The 18280-nt window shown below is 39.7% G+C and overlaps 1 protein-coding gene across 1 annotated transcript in view; it reads right to left on the bottom strand.

Annotated features, from left to right (window-relative positions):
* Positions 1 to 4977: 4977 nt before the first annotated feature.
* ABHD5 (abhydrolase domain containing 5, lysophosphatidic acid acyltransferase) overlaps positions 4978 to 18280 on the bottom strand; it is a 30466-nt gene continuing 17163 nt past the window's right edge. The window contains exons 4-7 of the mRNA XM_045904158.3: positions 12829 to 12983; positions 10449 to 10560; positions 7793 to 7979; positions 4978 to 7234 (exon numbers count right to left, since the gene is read on the bottom strand). Coding sequence (XP_045760114.1) covers positions 7145 to 7234; positions 7793 to 7979; positions 10449 to 10560; positions 12829 to 12983 — 544 coding nt within the window. The 3' untranslated portion in view covers positions 4978 to 7144. The remainder of the gene's footprint in view (positions 7235 to 7792; positions 7980 to 10448; positions 10561 to 12828; positions 12984 to 18280) is intronic.

Genomic DNA, 18280 nt, shown 5'->3' with positions numbered 1-18280 from the left:
GGAGACCTTTTAAGCCTTAAGTGAGCATACAGAATTTTTTTAAAAGATTTTATTCATTAATTTGAGAGAGTGAGCGAGAGAAAGAGCATGGGAGGGGAGGAGGGGCAGAGGCAGAGGGAGAAGCAGGCTCCCCGCTGAGCAGGAAGCCCCATACGGGGGCTCAATCGATCCCAGGACCCCATGATCATGACCTGAGCCAAAGGCAGATGCTCAACTGACTAAGCCACCTAGGCGCCCCCAGAATTGTTTTTAGGATTCAAATATATAGTGGAATAAAATTCCTTACCCATTCATTTAGAAAACTACTTGCTAAGAATGTTTTTCAATTTTAAATCTGGGACCTGATCTAATTAAGTGATCCTAAAGCCAGGCAATAGCCAGAAAACAGACAAATACATTTTAATCACTTCTAATTTAACATGAAAATAGCAGGAGAGATATGGTGGTGCATATGAGGTGGGGAGAGAGAGAGAAAGGTGGAGCTTAACAGACATACAGATATAGAGATAAAGAGATATTCTAATTCAGGTGCCCCTTGTAACAAGTTTAACCAAAAATTAAACAAATGAAGAGAACAGTTTCATGTTGGGACTGTGTTTCTATTTTAGAACAGAGACAGACCAATTATGACTTTATAGCTCAATTTTTGATAATTAAATTACTGAGGCTTACAGCCTTCCAAACTCCAATACCTGTCCCTTTTCCCCCCAGTCTGGGTCTGCACATCCTCACAGATAATACCACAACTGGTAAGCCCCTTTAGTTATTTTCTTACCTATTTGGTATTAACTAAGGTTTTTCTTTCTTCTATTTATATATTTTTACCAAAACATAATGAATGCACAAGGATCCAAAATTTATAAGAACATATAAAACAGACTTGTTCTTCTTCAAAGCTAACCACTTCTAACAAACTCATGTACATATTTATCCTCTCCAAAATGTCCATTTATATAATGAAAGTATATCTTTGTGACTTCAGAGATACACACTATTCTGTATGTTTGTGTATATTTATATGTGTGCAAATATATTTATGTAATATATATGTAGAGTATATACACACATTATTCTGAATTTTTTCATTTTTTATTAGTTACTTTGAAAATTTTCCATTGTCATTTATAGATCTACTTACAGGTCTACCTCATGTTTTTTCAGCTTCATTAGTATTGGCATTTAAGTAAGTTTAAGGTATACAACGTGATGATTTGATACACCTATATATTGAGATCCACCTCATTTTTAAGGCTGCATAATATGCTAGTGTATGGATGTCCTAGAATTTAATCATATATTGATTGGGCTCCAGACTTTCTAATATTACAATGTTGCAATGAAAATCTTGTAGATGTTTTTGCACATTGGTGCTGGTGTATTTGTGAGATTGAAAACTGGAAACAAAATTGCTGTGTCAGGTGGCATTTATAATTTTACCATATAAATTACTGGTCAAAGGTAATAGCTATTTACAGTCCTACCAATAGTATATGAGAGTTCCTATTTGCCCTTAGCTTTGCTAATACATCACCCCAACCATTCTCTCCTAAGGCACCCATCTTCCCCCCATCTCTGCTAGGTTATTCATCAGGTTCCCCCTCCAGCTATTAGCCACTCGTCTGCTCTTTCTTGTCTCCTAAAAAAAAATGTTGTCTATACTGGCAGTCTCCAATCTCTCTCCATTCTCTTCCATCCTTAAATTCCTATTATATAAATTCTTAAGCGTGCATAAAAATAGAATAACAAACCCTTACCTAAGCCTCCATGTATCTGTCCCTCAGCTTCAACATAACATTCTGCTCATTTTATTTATTTCCTGTCCCTCTTTTTCCTAGAATATTTTCAGGTAAATACCAGTCATAATTTCAACCACAAATACTTTAGTGTGTATCTCTAATAGACAGGGCTTTTAAAAAACAACAAACGTAGTCACTATACCATTACTTCACCCAACAAAATTAGTAATTCTTTAATATCACCTGATATCCAATCCATCTTAAATTTTTCTGTCTCAAAAAAAGTCTAAAATGGATTTGTTCAAATCAGGATCCAAACAAGTTCTTTAAGCTCCCCCAGTCTTTAAGTCTCACCATCCATTGTCTTTATTTTACACCTTCAATTTGAAGAAACTGGGTTATTTGTCCTATGGAATGTCCCACGTTCTGGATTTGGTGTGCTATTTAACATGTTCAATATCCCATGTGTTTACAAACTGATCATCGCTGTGGAGGCTTGATTTCCATTCAGGTTCAGTTTTGTTTGTTTTGGCCAATAATTAATCACAGCTGGTGTTGGGTCCTTGCTATTGGAACACATTGGAGATATTAACCTCTGACTGTTCCTTTTTTTAGTAACACTAAGATTGATCACTAGGTTTGCAGGTTATCAACCTGAGCCATTCAACAAAATGTTTTCCATCAACTTTTCACCTAACACTTTTAGCAGCCTAGATCCATTTCACTAGAAGTGAATTTCTTAATCCCATCATTTCTCTGGCATTTAGCTATGATTATCAAGTGAAGAACTTTCCCTTATCAAGTTAACCTGATACACAAAGAGGTCAGGATAATTGCTTCATTTTTCCCGTTAGCCATTTTCAAAATAATGGGTTGGTGCTCTAGTAACCTCCAAAGGTGACTCATAGTTTTCAACTATTATTATGACTTTGTGGATATTTATATATTTTGTATTTCAATGTACTATCCTTTCTGATGCTCAAAGTACTCCATCTTTGGCCAACAGGAGCCTTTAAGTTGGCTCCTGAGTCCTTCTGACATGACCTTATTCTGATTGCTTCCTTGCTTTCAGACACAAGATGGTCCAGCCTCATCTTATCCTTTCCCTGCCCCTTTAGTGGGACAGTCTTGGTGCTAGGCTGGGCCTCACTGCTGGGTTCTAATTGCTTCAAGACCTTTCAGGGGACAAAACTATGTGGTAGGTGTTTTTCAGAGAAAAAAAAAGAAATCACAGTATTTTACTGGTATTTCCAATTGAAATATACAATCTCAGGGTTTTTACTTGAGTCTTGTGTCTCTTTTGTGCTGAAAATCTTGGTTTGTAATTCCAATGACATAATAAATATGTGCTCTATCATCTATAAATATACAGTTTCAAAATGATAACACAAATATCATTGCTAAAAATAAAAATATTGAATGCAGTTTAAGATTTGTGATTTTTTGGTCTGTAGGATATATTTCATTAGGAAACTGCAGACAAAATGCTGGATTTTAAAGTCACTTGAAATTCTGTATGTGGTTTTACCTCCACCTTGATACACTTTGTCTTAGTTGTAAGAGTTGTTTTTTTGTTTTTTGTTTTTTTTTTAGTTATAGAAAACACTGAAAAGATCCCAAAGTAAAAAGTATAAAACAAGATACAGATCCAGGTGCTACCCCTGTCTAGCTCCCTACCACCACTACAAAGGGAACTGATTTATTAGTTATCAGTATAACACACTTTCCATTGCACTAAAAACAAAAGAAGCATGCATATTTGTTTTTTCATTTGTCCCCTCCATTCCTATACAATAGGTAGCATACCACAGATCCCATTCTTCACTTCCTCTGGAGAGAACTCCAGAACAGTCTACAGAAATAGTCATTTCCTTTCACAGCTGTGTAGTATTCCATTGTACGGATGTACCAAAGATTCTTCCATCAATCCCCTCAGTGGAGATTTAGGTGGCCTCCAATCTTGTAATAAAGATCTTTGTGCATACCCCATTTCAGATTTTTGCCAGTGTGTCTCAGATTCTTAGAAGTGAGACTGCCCAGATAAGGAACAAACTCATACTTAATTTTGCTAGTTATTAACAAATTCCATCCACAGGAATTTATACTTTTCAGAGTGCCTGTTCCCCGCTGTGTCAGCAACAACAGTGTATTGTGAAACTTGGATTTTCCCCCACCTGATGAGGTAAGAAATGGTGTCTCGGTAGTTTAAATTTGCCCTTCCCTTAGTAGGCATACCCTCCTGTGTTTAAGGGCTATTTGCATTCTATTTTCTGTGAACTATCTGTTCATATCTTTTTGCCTAGTCTTCTTGCAGTTTCTTCTTAAAGTTTAAAAATTCTCATATATTAGAGCTATGTGTGACTTCTGTAACAAACAGTGCAAATATTTTTGCCAGTTTACTTTTTAACTTTGCTTTTTTTGGCCATCCAAAACTCTTTCAGTTAAAGATGCAAACTTTTCCATTTATTGCTTCTGGATTTTCAGTTATAGGAAAGTTTTCCTTCCTCTCAGATTATAAAGGAGTTCATACATATCTTCTTGTAGTTATTTAGGCTTCATTTTCACAGCTGGGTGTCTAATCCATTCAGATTTTATCCTTGTGCAGTGTGAGAAATGGATTCAACTTTGTTTTCTTCCATATAGTTAACCACATTTGTCTCAACACCATTAAGTCTTCTCCTCCATCAATAAGATGCTTCCATTATCATATACTAAATTCCTGGATTTCATATTGTTCTTAGTAATGTTATAATATCCAGTAGGGTTATCCCTTCTTCCCCACAGTTCTTTTCTAGGGCTCTTCTGGCTAGTTATTTTTTCCAATACCTTTATACAGGAAAAAACTTGTTTTATTGGGATCTGGTATGCCCTTTATACATATATATACACACACATATATATGTACATGTAGAATAAATATATATAAATCTAATGTATATAACTATGTACACATATAATATACATCTATATAAACAGAGACACATCAAAAGTGTTTTCTAAATAATACTCTGAAATCAACTCTAGGCAAACTTTTTTTGAAAATGAGTTTTAGAAGGACAACGATGTCACAGTAAGGGCTGCGTGAACACAAAACAGCCAATGTGTGGAGGTCAGTGCAGCGCAGAGCAGCCTTCCCTCCCAATGCCAGCAAGTGTTGCTGCGCCCACTGGATCCACGGTCCTACAGTAACTCGTACAGACTGGGCCGTACCAAAAACTCAAGAAAATATACAGCAGCTGGCTTGTTGCAACTATCACAGTAAAATTTATTCTGTAAAATAAAGTTGAAGTACATGTGTATAATTTAGCAAAGATCAAATACTGTAATAGGATTTTTTTAAGAAAACATTTAGCACCCACTGTATTTTTAGGAATTTGCGGATTGTGACTTTCTCTGCTAGCTCAATATTCACAAAATTACATATTCTATAACCCAAGGGAAAATTTAACTTTTAAAATGAATTACGACAATATTTTTCAAATAAAGCAAAATCAGTTGGTAGGAAAGTAAGTTCCACTTGACATTTGGGTACAACTTTCTCCTGAATCACTTGGCACACCTGTGGTCAGAAACTCCATTTACTAAGTGAACTAGTAACTTCCCTCCAAGGGCTGAGACCAAATTTCCTTTGCGGAAACCTTCCTGTACAAATGAAAACTGTCATTTACCCAATTAAGAGAGACTGGGAGTGTGTCAAAAATACAAAAATGTTACCCAAATTATTTGTACCACTTAAAGGTTTGGAGCTAGCCTTCTAAGATACTAAATAAAAAGTACAGGCTACTTCTGTTTGTTAGGTAGAGAGATCTGAACGTGTCTTGGCTCTCATGTTACCTTTTGCAGTAACATAGTTAAGGTGCCAAGTAAGACAAACTGCTGGGAAGCTATCTGTTGTGCTTCAGTATAATTTGCCTTTTCCTTTGTAGGGAAGACAATGTTGAAAATAGAATGTTCGATGTTTCTGGCAGTTAATCCACAGTGATACAACCTTACATTTCCTAACTACAGATTTCCTAATTAACCATTTTAAAAACGCAACAGTCAAAACCATTAAACCTTTATTTGCATATAAACAGTTCTCTGTTTTTATTTACATAACCACCTTTCTCCTAGAGAAGCAATGTTAGCAAAACGTAAGGCAAAGATGCCTTGTTGATGACAATCTTACTCAATTTTTTTGGGGGGGGTCTTCTCAGCAGCCAGTTATCACATGGCAATTTTCACAGTTTCAAAGAAGTTTTCTTCATTTTAAAACAGCAAGAAGGTGTTACACTTGATGGTAGTTATTGTCAAATAGTTCAATCAACCTTATATAGCTTTTATAATATAACTTCAAGTATGTGTATTATTTAATCAACACAAACCTCAAAAACAAAAACCCAACAACCAAGTGCTATCCCATTTCTGGTGCCATGAGACGCAACAGTACCACCTATTGTTCTGTTTTAGTGGTTAAAAATGGAATCCAGTTTTAGCACCCATCTACAGGAGTTAGAGGTTAATGACAATATATGATCAGCTTACTGGAAGGTAGCAGTCTTAATATCCCCTCAGAAGGACATCTGTTCCTTATGCTGCACCCTGGCTCATGGAAAAGAATAGTATTAATTGGGGGGAGGGGGGGAGAAAGGACAGACTTTTAGTTAAGGCTTTTCAGTACTTAAATCACTTCAATACTAATGTCATATTTCCCTGGAAGTATAGATTTATATCACATATAAAAGATCTCAAGGAATTATGTGGTTGCAGATACATCAGGATAGACCACATTTAAAATGTTGAACATGGCTTAAATAGAGAACAGAGGAAAATCAGAAAAATTAATGCTAGTGATCAACTCCCATCTTTTTAGCCAAAATGCTATCTCATCACTCCATTTCAAAAATGAAGTGAAAGATTCTAAACAAGTGATAACTTTTTACATAAAAACACACAAAACTGTGATTAACTGTATCAGTTATTAGACATGGTAAATACAGGCAAAGAAAATAAAGTGCACTGTTACAGTATATAAAATTATAGACCCAGTAACCACCTTTTAAATTGGCAATACAGACTGAAATATAAAAAGTACCTGACATAGCAAAGTTAGATAGAAATGAAAAAATTTCAGTTGAAAAATTATAATTTTTCAGTACAGCAGAGGGGCAAATAACCTTTTATTAAAGCTATTAGATTTGGAGACTCTTGAATATTTTGATTTTGTGTAGGAGAAAGGAAAGCCATTCTTCTAGAAGGCACTAGCTGGTTTAAATGTGCAAGCAACTTCATAAAGAAAATATGTACGAAGTACAGTCAGGAAGACTGCTGGTTCTTTTGTTGTATTCCTTACTCTGCACGGGAGACTGCACAGTATTACTGAGGAACTCTATTAGTCAGCAGGCTCTCCCACATCCTCTTCAGTGTGCTCAGTCCACAGTGTCACAGATCTCCTTTACTTTCTGGTTGAAGTCTTCTGGTTGATCTGCATACACATAATGCCCTGCCCCAAGAATGGCCTGGGAAAGGAAAAGGAGTTGGAAGGTCAGTGAACAAAAGCATTTAATAAAACACATAAGCAAAGACATTTAGCAGTGAAAGCAAGAACAGCTATACAGAAATAAAATATAAAAGAACAAGAAACACTGATCTGTAGTAACTTTTATGTATTTCCATCAAATAATCTGAGAATAAAGAGAAAAATCTATTGGACCTTACTAAAATTTTATATGCAAAAAAACATTCTAAACTGACCAATAATGTCAGGGCCAGCAGATCAAATGAACCAAGTGAGAGCATGTTGCCTTGTGAGGTGGGAGTTGGTCAGGTGCCACCGGAATATCCCTCTCCCACCTCGGAGATGCCACGGCTCTAAGGACAGGCACGGCCAGTCTGGACATGAAAATGTGTGTGGGTCAAACCCTGTCCCTCATCACAAGTGACATCAGGTCCTGATGGAGGCTGGAGGTCTAGCTCAGATCTGAAAGCACAGGGACTAAGTGAAACCTCACTGAAGGCAAACGTAATACAGCAGGTTTCACCTACAACTGAAAACCCAAACTAAGCCACACACTTACTATTGTCTTCACATATGAATGTGGTCGTAAAGACTGGATGCTGTTGCCAGAATTGCCATCTATGCAGGATCGGGCGCCATAGATCACCGAAACTGGAATGTCAGGGTGCATTTTACCAATTCGCTGGAGCATTGGCCTTTTTGCCCATCCATAAGGAATAGTCATATTTTTGAATGCTGTCTCGCCACTTAAGGAAAAGGAAAACAACACACATATGACTTCTGGGGATGAGTATGTACTGCACCCCCACCTTCATGAAAAATACTCATATTTAGCTTCTCCCCCATTTAAGAAAAATCTCAGTTTAAACAGAAAATATACTAGAAAGTATAAGAAACAACCCCCACAGAAGATAGATACTTTTGTTAGATAAACAAGGATGCTCTAAACTCTAGTGGATTAAAAGTCACCCTCTTCTAAATCAAATATGCAACTCTATCATTATTAAATTCCCTGTGGGGAGAGTTAAAATGTTTTTCACTGTAACTTGTTTCCAATGTAGAAGGTACTTTTCAACATGTGCATGGCACCAGCTTTTTACCTGGAATAGTAAAAAACCAATACCAAGATAAGAAGAAATGCAGATTGTATATTTACATGTTTTATTTTCTGCATATAAAGACATTTAATGTTTAAAAAAACCTTTCTGGCTAGGGAGAGACTGTGCCTCCTGAAGCTAATCCATTCTTAGAGACAGCAAAGGATTCAACTGGAAACATGCCTGTCATATGCCAACTAACCAATCCAGAGCCATGCCTCTTCTGTACTGCCCACACATCCAGGAGGCAATGTTCCTCTGCCTTAATCATCCCAGGGCCAGGTACCAGGCAATGACAGACCACCCCTATATCTTAGAGCCCACAGAAATTATTCAACTACCCAATCCTGAACTGTCTGCCGTGCCCCTGCCTTCCCTTTCCTGAAGAACCCAATAAAAGTTCTGGCCTCAACTTTCCCTTCACTGTGTTTTCTGTCACCTGACCACAATCTGGTGCTTCCCTGTAACCGTTCATGGCACTCAGTGACCCCCCTCTCTCTAGGACTTGTGAGTATAATAAACTTTGCTTTCTTGAGCCTCTGTGTCTTCTCCTGTGCCCACACCTGACGGATCATGACACAAAAGAACACAGAACACTTTGCAAACTCCCAGGATAGATCCACTGTGCTGTCACTTCTGTTTCCTTGCAGTACTCGGCACAACTCTGAATTGCCTGCTATGAAGAATTCAAGTTCTACCACAAGAAAGACAACAAACTAGCACTACACAGGCACACGTAATCCTGAAATGTAAGTGAAGAACAAAGCATGGAGACCAAGCAGGAAAACAGATGATGTACCTGGAAGGGACCACTAAAAACTGTGGGAACAAGTCAGTGGAGTGTGAAGTCCTAATCCACCAGACCCAATGGCCTAGTGAGTCACAAAACGTCAATCTCTTCAGGACTCCAAACCTTTCCAGCCTCCCTCACTCTCGGCAGAGAACCTCTAACCTACTTTATTAAAAAGACTAAGGCTATCGATCCACCCCAATAGCTGCCACAGCCTCGGCACTTTAATAAAGCAGGCGTGTGTGTTCTCTGCCAAAAGTGAGGGAGGCTGGCTCTGTACCTCGCCTCTTGGCCTTGCACCCAAGTCTCCACCTTGGAAAGGCTGAGGTACCACCTCCAGGTTCTGCAGTATGGCCCATGGCCCACCTACACTGGAGTCATCTGAAGCACTTGTTAAACATGCAGCCCAGGATCACTGAATCAGTCTTAGAAACAGGGCTCAAGAATCCTATCTTTGACAAGCTCCTCCAATAATTCTGGTACACCATGAAGCATGAGAACTGGAGAACTGGTGCCTGACCCTCTCCCTAGCAACTCCAGGGTCTTGTCTTCCAGGCTCCTTCTAGCTCCCCACTATCTTCAGGCTGTTTTCTCCACTGCTGTCTTATACTTAATGTCCATAAATCATGTATTTTAAAAAATAGGAAACACCTTTGTTTGGCCCTCTTGCTCCCTGTGGCTACCATGCTCACAGGCTCCTCCTCCCTCCCTCCCTCTTTCTTCCCTCTTCTCATCACTGTCAAAATACCTGCAAAACCCCCCTCCCCATCTTCCAGCCCTCACTTACTCTTTACCCACTACACTAGTGTTTGTCATGCTGATCTAGGGTCATTAAAAAGTGCTCAGCAAAAGAGGGGTGCAGTCATCATGTGAACCGGAACCATGCTGACTGGCATCTCCCATGCAGTTGGAAGACTTAATACCCTTTGGCATAGCAAAAGTTTCTAAGAAGATACATGGTACAGGAAACCATTTACTTTTGTTTAATCCAGTTGCCCTTTTTTTGTAGAGCATGCATACTCAGTTTGGAAATGCTGTTTTATTTGAAATTCTTCTTTATCTCTCAACTCCAGCTACCTTCTAGAGGTACCCAGGACCAAAACTTCCTCAACTTATCCATAAGCACTTTTGGGGAAGACAGTACATCCTGCTTATTAGTCTCTCATCGGCATCCAGTACAATGTTTTACATACTAGGCACTCCATGAATACATGAGTAAATTAAGAAGTATTAGTTAACTACTGATAAAAATCTCCTAGACTATTCACGTTTTCAAAGAAGAAAAGTGTAAAACACCAACACAGTAAATTTAGAATCCTAACCCTTACCTTGGAGTCTGCACATTACAGTGGTAGATGTACTCTGTCACGGTGTCATCTTCAAACATTGACGAATACTTTCGTTTGAAATCAGGCCTTAAACGCTGCACTAGACTTAAGCCTACGTAACAGGAAACCAATGTTTTAAATTATAGTTAACTGATAGACTAATAGAGAAAGGTTTTATGTCTGCTTATAGAATATGTGTTATATGCATACAAATCTACATGTATTCAAGTGTATATTTTAGGTGGAAAAGAGTAGAGATCCTAGAAGCTGCTCTCCTCAAGTTCCCTAAGAATTAAAATGAGAGGTAAGGAGTATTCCATATTGCCTTACAGAAGTGCTTCAGGAGCCCACGACATACAAGTTAATTTTCTAAGACTTGTTTTTGTAGGAAAATAAATTCTATTAAACATGGCAGGTGAGTAGAGCAGCTCAAGGTAACTTATTAATTTGTATTTCTCCCATAATTATAACACATTAGTATCTAAATAAAGTAAACTGGAATATACAAGTCTTTCTGTGGAAAAATAAATCCAGGGTTTCTGCTAGGGACATTGCCAATCCTGCCGGCTAAGGCCATCCACTCCTGAGGTGAGAGGTAGGGGTATCCTTTCCCTAGAGGAAAAAGGATGAAGAGTAGAAGCCTCCATCTGGTCACTATTTTCCCTTCTGGGGCCCCAGGGGCTTGCCAGTTTCCCTTTCTGCTATTACTGCCCATTATTCTAGCAAGGTCTTACTTCTTTCCTGGCCCTCCTTCCTGCCTCTGAAGGAATTGTACAGCTCCATGGAGAATTCTTATGATGTGGTTGATATTCTAAATCATGTCCCACCTTGACCACACATAAGCAATAGTGGTAGACAAAGGGCATGGCGTGAGAGGGCTGCTCCTAGGCATCCTCCCTCCCCAACCATTGCCTCCTAGTTTCTTTTCATACTTAACTCTTCCCATAATTGCTCCCTATGTAACTGTAATCAAACATAATCCATTTATATTTCAGGACTGTACAGACTAAATGAAGTCCTTAAGTAGTCCATCAAAGGAGGACCAGGCACCTAAGAGGAGTGGCTCTACTCAGGAAGGGGGAGGGGTTGGGGGTGGAAAAGAAAGGCTATCTGTCAGAGCACCGAGGAGTGTGGTGTGGTCGCCAACCAATCCCTGTGCAGTCCCATGGCCCTCCCCAACCCAAATGGAGGCAGTAGGACAAAGAGGGACCAGGCCTGGGCAGAGGGGAGCAGAATTCCACACCCTCCACACCCCCATGCCTCTCTTCTCATCTCACTAACAGAACCTGACTCTTGTCTATCAGTTAGGCAGCAACATGCTCAGGAAAGTGGGCCCCTCACTCCAGCCCCTGGAAACAAATCATGATTGATCAGCAACACAAAAGTATTCTTCTTTGCTAGTGGAAGAACTAGGGGTGGGCAGAGACATAAGGGGAGGCCTGCTGGGGCCTTCCAAGGAAGACTTTCTTCCCTGACAGAGCATTATGGAGAGAAGACCATTTTCCATTCTTTCCTTTCTTCTTGCTCAGGGTGCTGCTTTGTGGGATGGGGCTTCCTGCCATAGCAGCCATCAAACACCATGAGGAAAGAGGTCAAGAGAATCACAGTTGCAGGCCCAAACCCCAACGTCAATGAGCCAGCTACTAGAACAAATGCTAAAACCACAAGCCTGCTTGCTAAGGAAATAATGAAAGGCCCTATGGTTTACACCACTTAGGTGATTCAGCTACTTGCAGCTAAAAGCACTCCTCACTGATACAAGTTATAAGGAAAGCACAGGTCCAGACCACCATCACTGGTGACAATGAGGGAAGGTCTCGAGACTCCCTTGGCTTTGGAGTGGAGAAAGAGGAGCTGAGAGTCAAATGAAATTAAATCAGAGACTAAACACTGGTACTTCAAAATATGACCAGAAACACAAATCTCTGTGGAAAAGGATGATTTTATCTTCTTAACACTCTGACATTATGGGGCAAGAAGGGCAATCAAGTCAGGCTCTGTGATCTGCCAGCTGGGTATTGTCAACTAGCCAAAGGCTCTCTAATGTCACCAGCAGGTCAACATGCTGCACTTCTTCTCCCCATGCCCTGGGCTGACTAACCCCATGGGCAGCATTTCCCACCTTCTCAGTTTTGCCAATTACCTGTAATATTTACAATATAAAGACTCCTCTTTGAGATGATCCTGGTTTCATTATTTTTAGGCATGGACTGGTACTTTTTGGAGGAGGAAAAAAAGTAATTTAGTAATTCAGAGGAGGAGGAGAAAAAGATTCAGTTTGTTTTTTAAGATTCTGGCTAACAATGGCGATCAGTAAGTACTCCTGTACTGCCAGTCTATAAACATTTTGCTTTCCTAGGACACAGATATAAGCACTCACCAAAGGGTCCTGCAATCCTGAGGCCAGCTAAAGGATTAAAGGGAGTCAGCGCTGCTCCCAAGGCTCTGATCCACACTGGGATTGGTCTGTCTTGATCAGCAAGGTCCGGTCGCTCAGGAAAACCCCAAGGCTCCACTAAAATGAGATGATTAACCCTGTTGGAGGAAGAACAGATATAATTTCATTTGGCAAACTCACCCTAGAACTCTAAAGAATTAACACGATTTATAAAGCAAAGGTAGAAAAAAAACACCTTCCAAAACCTTCACATTAAAGAGAAGACTAATGGCTGACCAGTTATATCATGTTCTTATGACATGAAAACTATCAGATTTGGTAGGACTTGAGAGGTATATGGTAGGATTAGAGCTTCCTTTTTCATATATGTAAATGTGGATAATAAAGGGCATGTGGAAGGGCACATAACTGTGTGGCTACTCTTGAGAAATGGTATTCGTTATTGAGGCTACCCTCTGGCGGATGATACAGATCAATGACCACTCAAAAAAGCTGAGTCTGAATGCTAACAGCAGCTACCCAGCAGCACAAGGCTGACACTGCAGAAATGACTGAAGATTAATATTACACTTATAAAATAGCTTCAGACACCAACAACAGTTATCTCCTAATATTCTAAAAATGTAAGAGGCATTAGCACTTTAGGTGGGTTCAAAAGGACTTTTAAATGAACTTTCCACAAACACAGAGATATGTAATAATGTGGGCGGAAATTTCCCCTAGTTTAGTGAACATGAGCATACAGGTAGGGCTACCCACGATATCATGATATACTGACCTCAGATTCTGTTCCCAACCCTTTCCTAATTTTCTTCTTTACTGACCAAAGAGAGAGAAAAATTTCAGCCAAATCTCATATAAAATTGTTTTGTATCATTAATAGTTTTAATTTTTCCATCTTATGAAAACCTCTTCCTGCTGAGGGAAAACCAAAACTATCAGCAATACTTCCATGTGCCTGCATCATGGGTATTATATGTCATAAAGATCCTAAATAAAGCATAAAGGTCCTCATGACACAAATGATATTCAACTATAACCAAAACAGCCAACAAATGCCAGGAAAAACTTCCCAAAGATGAACAGACAATGATTCTAACGTCCCTTTCCTAAGTCATAACTGAAACCAGAACATGGTTTATTCTCAATATATTATTATTCTCAATATAAAATGTTTTATTATTTTTTGCCACCACAGATAAGGATGAGTTAGTAATGAGTCCTTTGCTTTGACTGCATTTTCTCAAACAGAAAGCTCTAGAGCACAGACCCAGTGCATAGAGCTCCAAGGGCCTTTGGAGAATACTCAGCCCAATTTTTCATCTCATAGGTGAGAAGGAAGCTGAGATGCACTATGTGACCTGCTCCAAGACATGTAGAAGTAGGGCTAAAACCCGTTTCCTGACTCCAGTATATTAACCGATGCCAACAAGTCACTGGGTAGAAGGCTCTCTCCTAAGAATAGACCATAACATAAGATAACATATCAGTAAAAGTAAAGCTTAACTTTTATCAACTCTAGGCCAATCCTAACCCTATACTCTAGATTTCAGAGCATTTATAGAATGTAACTACCAATCTGTGTGGAGATACACATAAGTGAGTTTTCATATACTTAAGAGTGCCTTCACTCTTAAAAGTTTTTTTTTTTTCTTTTTAAAGATTTTATTTATTTATTTGAGAGAGAATGAGATAGAGAGCATGAGAGGGGCGAGGGTCAGAGGGAGAAGCAGACTCCCTGCTGAGCAGGGAGCCCGATGTGGGACTCAATCCCGGGACTCCAGGATCATGACCTGAGCTGAAGGCAGTCGCTTAACCAACTGAGCCACCCAGGCGCCCCCACTCTTAAAAGTTTTAGGAGACTATTTTCTAATAGTGTATGGGAAGGGGGATGGAAAGGAGTTTGTTTTATTTTTTAATGGCTGAGACTAACTGATATTGACTTCCCCCTAAATTCCTCTCACTACAGTCCACAGTGAGATGGGAAGGAGGGGGAAAGGAGGGCATGCCAGAGGTATGGGTGGAATTAATGAAATAGTCACTTAGTTGAAAGCAGCAGAGATTCCCCTTAGGAAACAACTAGTATTATTCACTATTCACTTAGCTCCTAAAAAGAAAAATGAACTCTTTATCAAAACATACTTTACCCTAAAAGATGATTAAATTTTGCTATGAATTTATTTTGGTATTCTGCCCAGTCTGCTCTCGGCTCTTATCTGCTAACCCAAGAAGGGGGAGGACAAAGGAAAACGTGAGGGAGGTCAAGTCTCATCTATCTCTAGCTAAGTGATTGCTTTGTTTCCACCTTAGTTTTGGCTTGCCTTGTTTAATATGGATCTTCGAAATAGTGTCCCTAGATAAAAATGCCAGTTTAACAAATAATGCAAAGTATATATACTAGAGAAGATGACCTTTTTTTTTTTTAAGGGAGTGAACTGACCCAACAATTGTTCGATCTTGTGTCTTCAGCTTAGCATGGTGCTTAGCACATAGTGGATGTTCAGTAAACATTTGGAGTATTATGTTTTTCCATGTTTCCTTTTGGTCCTTATCTATAATAATATGCAAATTTTATAAATGATATTCATAGGGGCGCCTGGGTGGCTCAGTCGGTTAAGCGTCAGACTTGAGCTCAGGTCATGATCTCAGGGTCTTGGGATCCAGCCCCATGTCAGGCTCCTCACTCAGTGGGGAGTTTGCTTGTCCCTCTGCCCCTCCACCTGCTCACTCACGCACTCTCTCAAATTAAAATAAATAAATAAATAAACTATACTCGTAGAATAAGCTAGGAGTTAGTCCAATCAGGATTTTTCTGGTCTCCCAGATGAACACTGTTATTTCTTATAGGAATCTTGCAGGTCACTACCCATCAGTGGGTAGTAAAATCTACTTAGAGAGTCAGAGTCAGTCTGTGGTCTTTTTAATTATATAATTTGGAATAGAAAAATTTGTAACAAGCCTGAGTATCATTCCATGAAACTTTTATTTCAGACACACACATATGTAATTCTTATTGAGGGGTTATAGTCAAAAAAGTTTGAAAACAATTTTTTTTTAAATTTTATTTATTTATTTGTCAGAGAGAGAGAGCGCACAAGCAGGGGGAGGGTAGAGGAAGAAGCAGGCTCCCTGCTGAGCAAGGAGCCCGACGTGGAACTTGATCCCAGGACCCGAGCCGAAGGCAGACGCTTAACGACTGAGCCACCCAGGCATTCCTGAAAACAATTTCTTAAAAGCTTTGCAAAATTGTCTAAACTAGAGTTATATATCATCTGCATCACTACATGTAAAAGGCCTCAGAAAATAACTATTGCTTATTTTTGGTTCTAAGACTCATTTAAAAGATAGACCATGTGGAGCACTTAGGTTGTGGCTATTGAATAATAAATATCTAGTAAATGTTAGCTAGTTATAGTAGCAAAACTAGGAAGACGACTAGAGAAGACTTTTTTCAGGGAGCATGGGAAGACTCACATGGAGCTGAAACCATGTGAGCAATGAGTTATTCTTCAGGAAAGCCTGAGCACAGGTTTTGGCTCACAGGTTTATGTTGCACCAGACCAAGTTCCCAAGCTATCTTCTCACCACTCTTCTAGTGAAAAGATTATCTCCTCATCTGATAGATGGTATTTGGTTTCAATGTATATCTAAACTATTATAGTAATCTGGACCCAACCCTCTAATATTCCATAGAGGATAGCCTGACGGGATTGTTAGTTCATATCCAGGAGTAAGGAATGGGTCTAGCCAGACGGCACACTTGAGTCATCCAATCAGACATCTTTGTCAAGAATCAAGAGACTGATTCAAACTACAGGAAAAACAAAGAACTGGCAGAGCAGGAACAAGAAAACAGCCTGTCAGTTTCAAAACATTTAGAGAGGCATACTTCTTCAGGTTAGTCATCAGAGTAGGCCTAGAATTTGAAGATGGTGAGCAGATTACAGCCTAAAGGGCAAAGCAGTAGCTAACATCTGCTCCAACAGGCTGGGATAGCTGAGTCTGAATGCTAACAAGGGTATATTATATAAACCTGACTTTCATGAGCTTTAAAGTCAGCCACCAGGCAGAAATAATACAACAAGAACACTCAGACCCAGATCCAAAATGCACAAGGGAATCGACAGGACACACTTACAGAACAAGGAAAGGAACAAGGAAAAGGAACAGGAAGAACTCTAGTCAGGGTATAAGCAAGGCATTCTCAAAATGAAGTTAGCCCCAGGTATTTCCCATTGGCTCCAAGCCTCTGAGGGTAGAATGCAGCAGGCCCAGAGAACAAGAAACTAAAGATCTCCAGCTTGAGGCCAAGTAGAGCAGCCTTTCTTCTCAAGAGAGGAGGACAGGAAATGCTCAGCCCAGCTCTGTACGGTCAGGAGACAGAGCCAGGCAAGGTTGCAAGGTCAGATGATCTGAAAGCCATTGAGTGCAGAAGTAAAGACCAGTTTGTAACCTCTTCTAGTGTATCTATTCTCTTTGCTAAACACTTTCTAAGTTAATAAAAGTTTCTATAGTCTCCTTTTCCTTAGTTTTTAACACAGTGTTTATGGTGTCCTAGACAGCAGGGTCCAGAAGGAAAGGAAAATTAACAGCAAAAAGTGAGTGCACAGACGAAAGAAAGGAGATGGCATGTTTGGCTATTACTTCTGGCTTACTCTACTGTCTCTCCATGCCCACCTTTAGGGCATCAGACATGGCCTAATGAAGAAGGCTTGGCAGAATGGCAGCCCACGACACCTCACACCACGAGTGGCCCTACTGCTTGTGACACAGCACATTAATTTACAAGTGAAACTATGATGGCATCTCTAATTATTACACATCATGGTAAGAGAACTGAGATGAACGAAGGTCATTTTGGGGGATGGAACATGGGAATTGGGCTGGGACCCAACTACAAACCAGTTCCTAACTTCTCTGCTCACCAGCCACATGGCCTTTCCTGAATGGCCCAGGTGTCCACCTAGCAATTTCTGTCCCCACTGCATAGAATGCTCTCCTGCTACTCCTCTTTGAGACTCAACCTCAGCTTACATTGCACTTCTTTAGGGCACCACACTGGGCCAGGTTCTCATCAAGAGTTCTCACAGACCTGTCCACTACCCTTCACAACCCTCAGCAGCTTCCTGCTCCTGTGGTTGTGTCTCTTCCCCAGCACATCCTAAGCCTTCTAAACACATACAGTCACTCGACATTCTTTAAACAGAACCAACCTGCTGGAATATAATGTTCTAGTGTTTCAGTCATCACAAATATTTCAATGGAGGAATCATCCAGATGCTTTTACATAAAGCATCACAATTGCTGAATGCTCAGTTTCCAATCAGTATCAAGAATCGGGAAAATATGTGACCACTGCCACAAGTTAGGCCATAAAACAACTTCTATGGACAGAGGCACTCTGCTGCTCATAGAGATGAAGCACCCAAGCTGC

This window comes from Mirounga angustirostris, unplaced genomic scaffold (assembly GCF_029215605.1).
Source record: "Mirounga angustirostris isolate CCGP_5_RB_7025 unplaced genomic scaffold, mMirAng1.0.hap1 SCAF_1, whole genome shotgun sequence".
Lineage (NCBI taxonomy): Eukaryota > Metazoa > Chordata > Mammalia > Carnivora > Phocidae > Mirounga > Mirounga angustirostris.
This window is presented reverse-complemented; position numbering and strand designations above follow the sequence as displayed.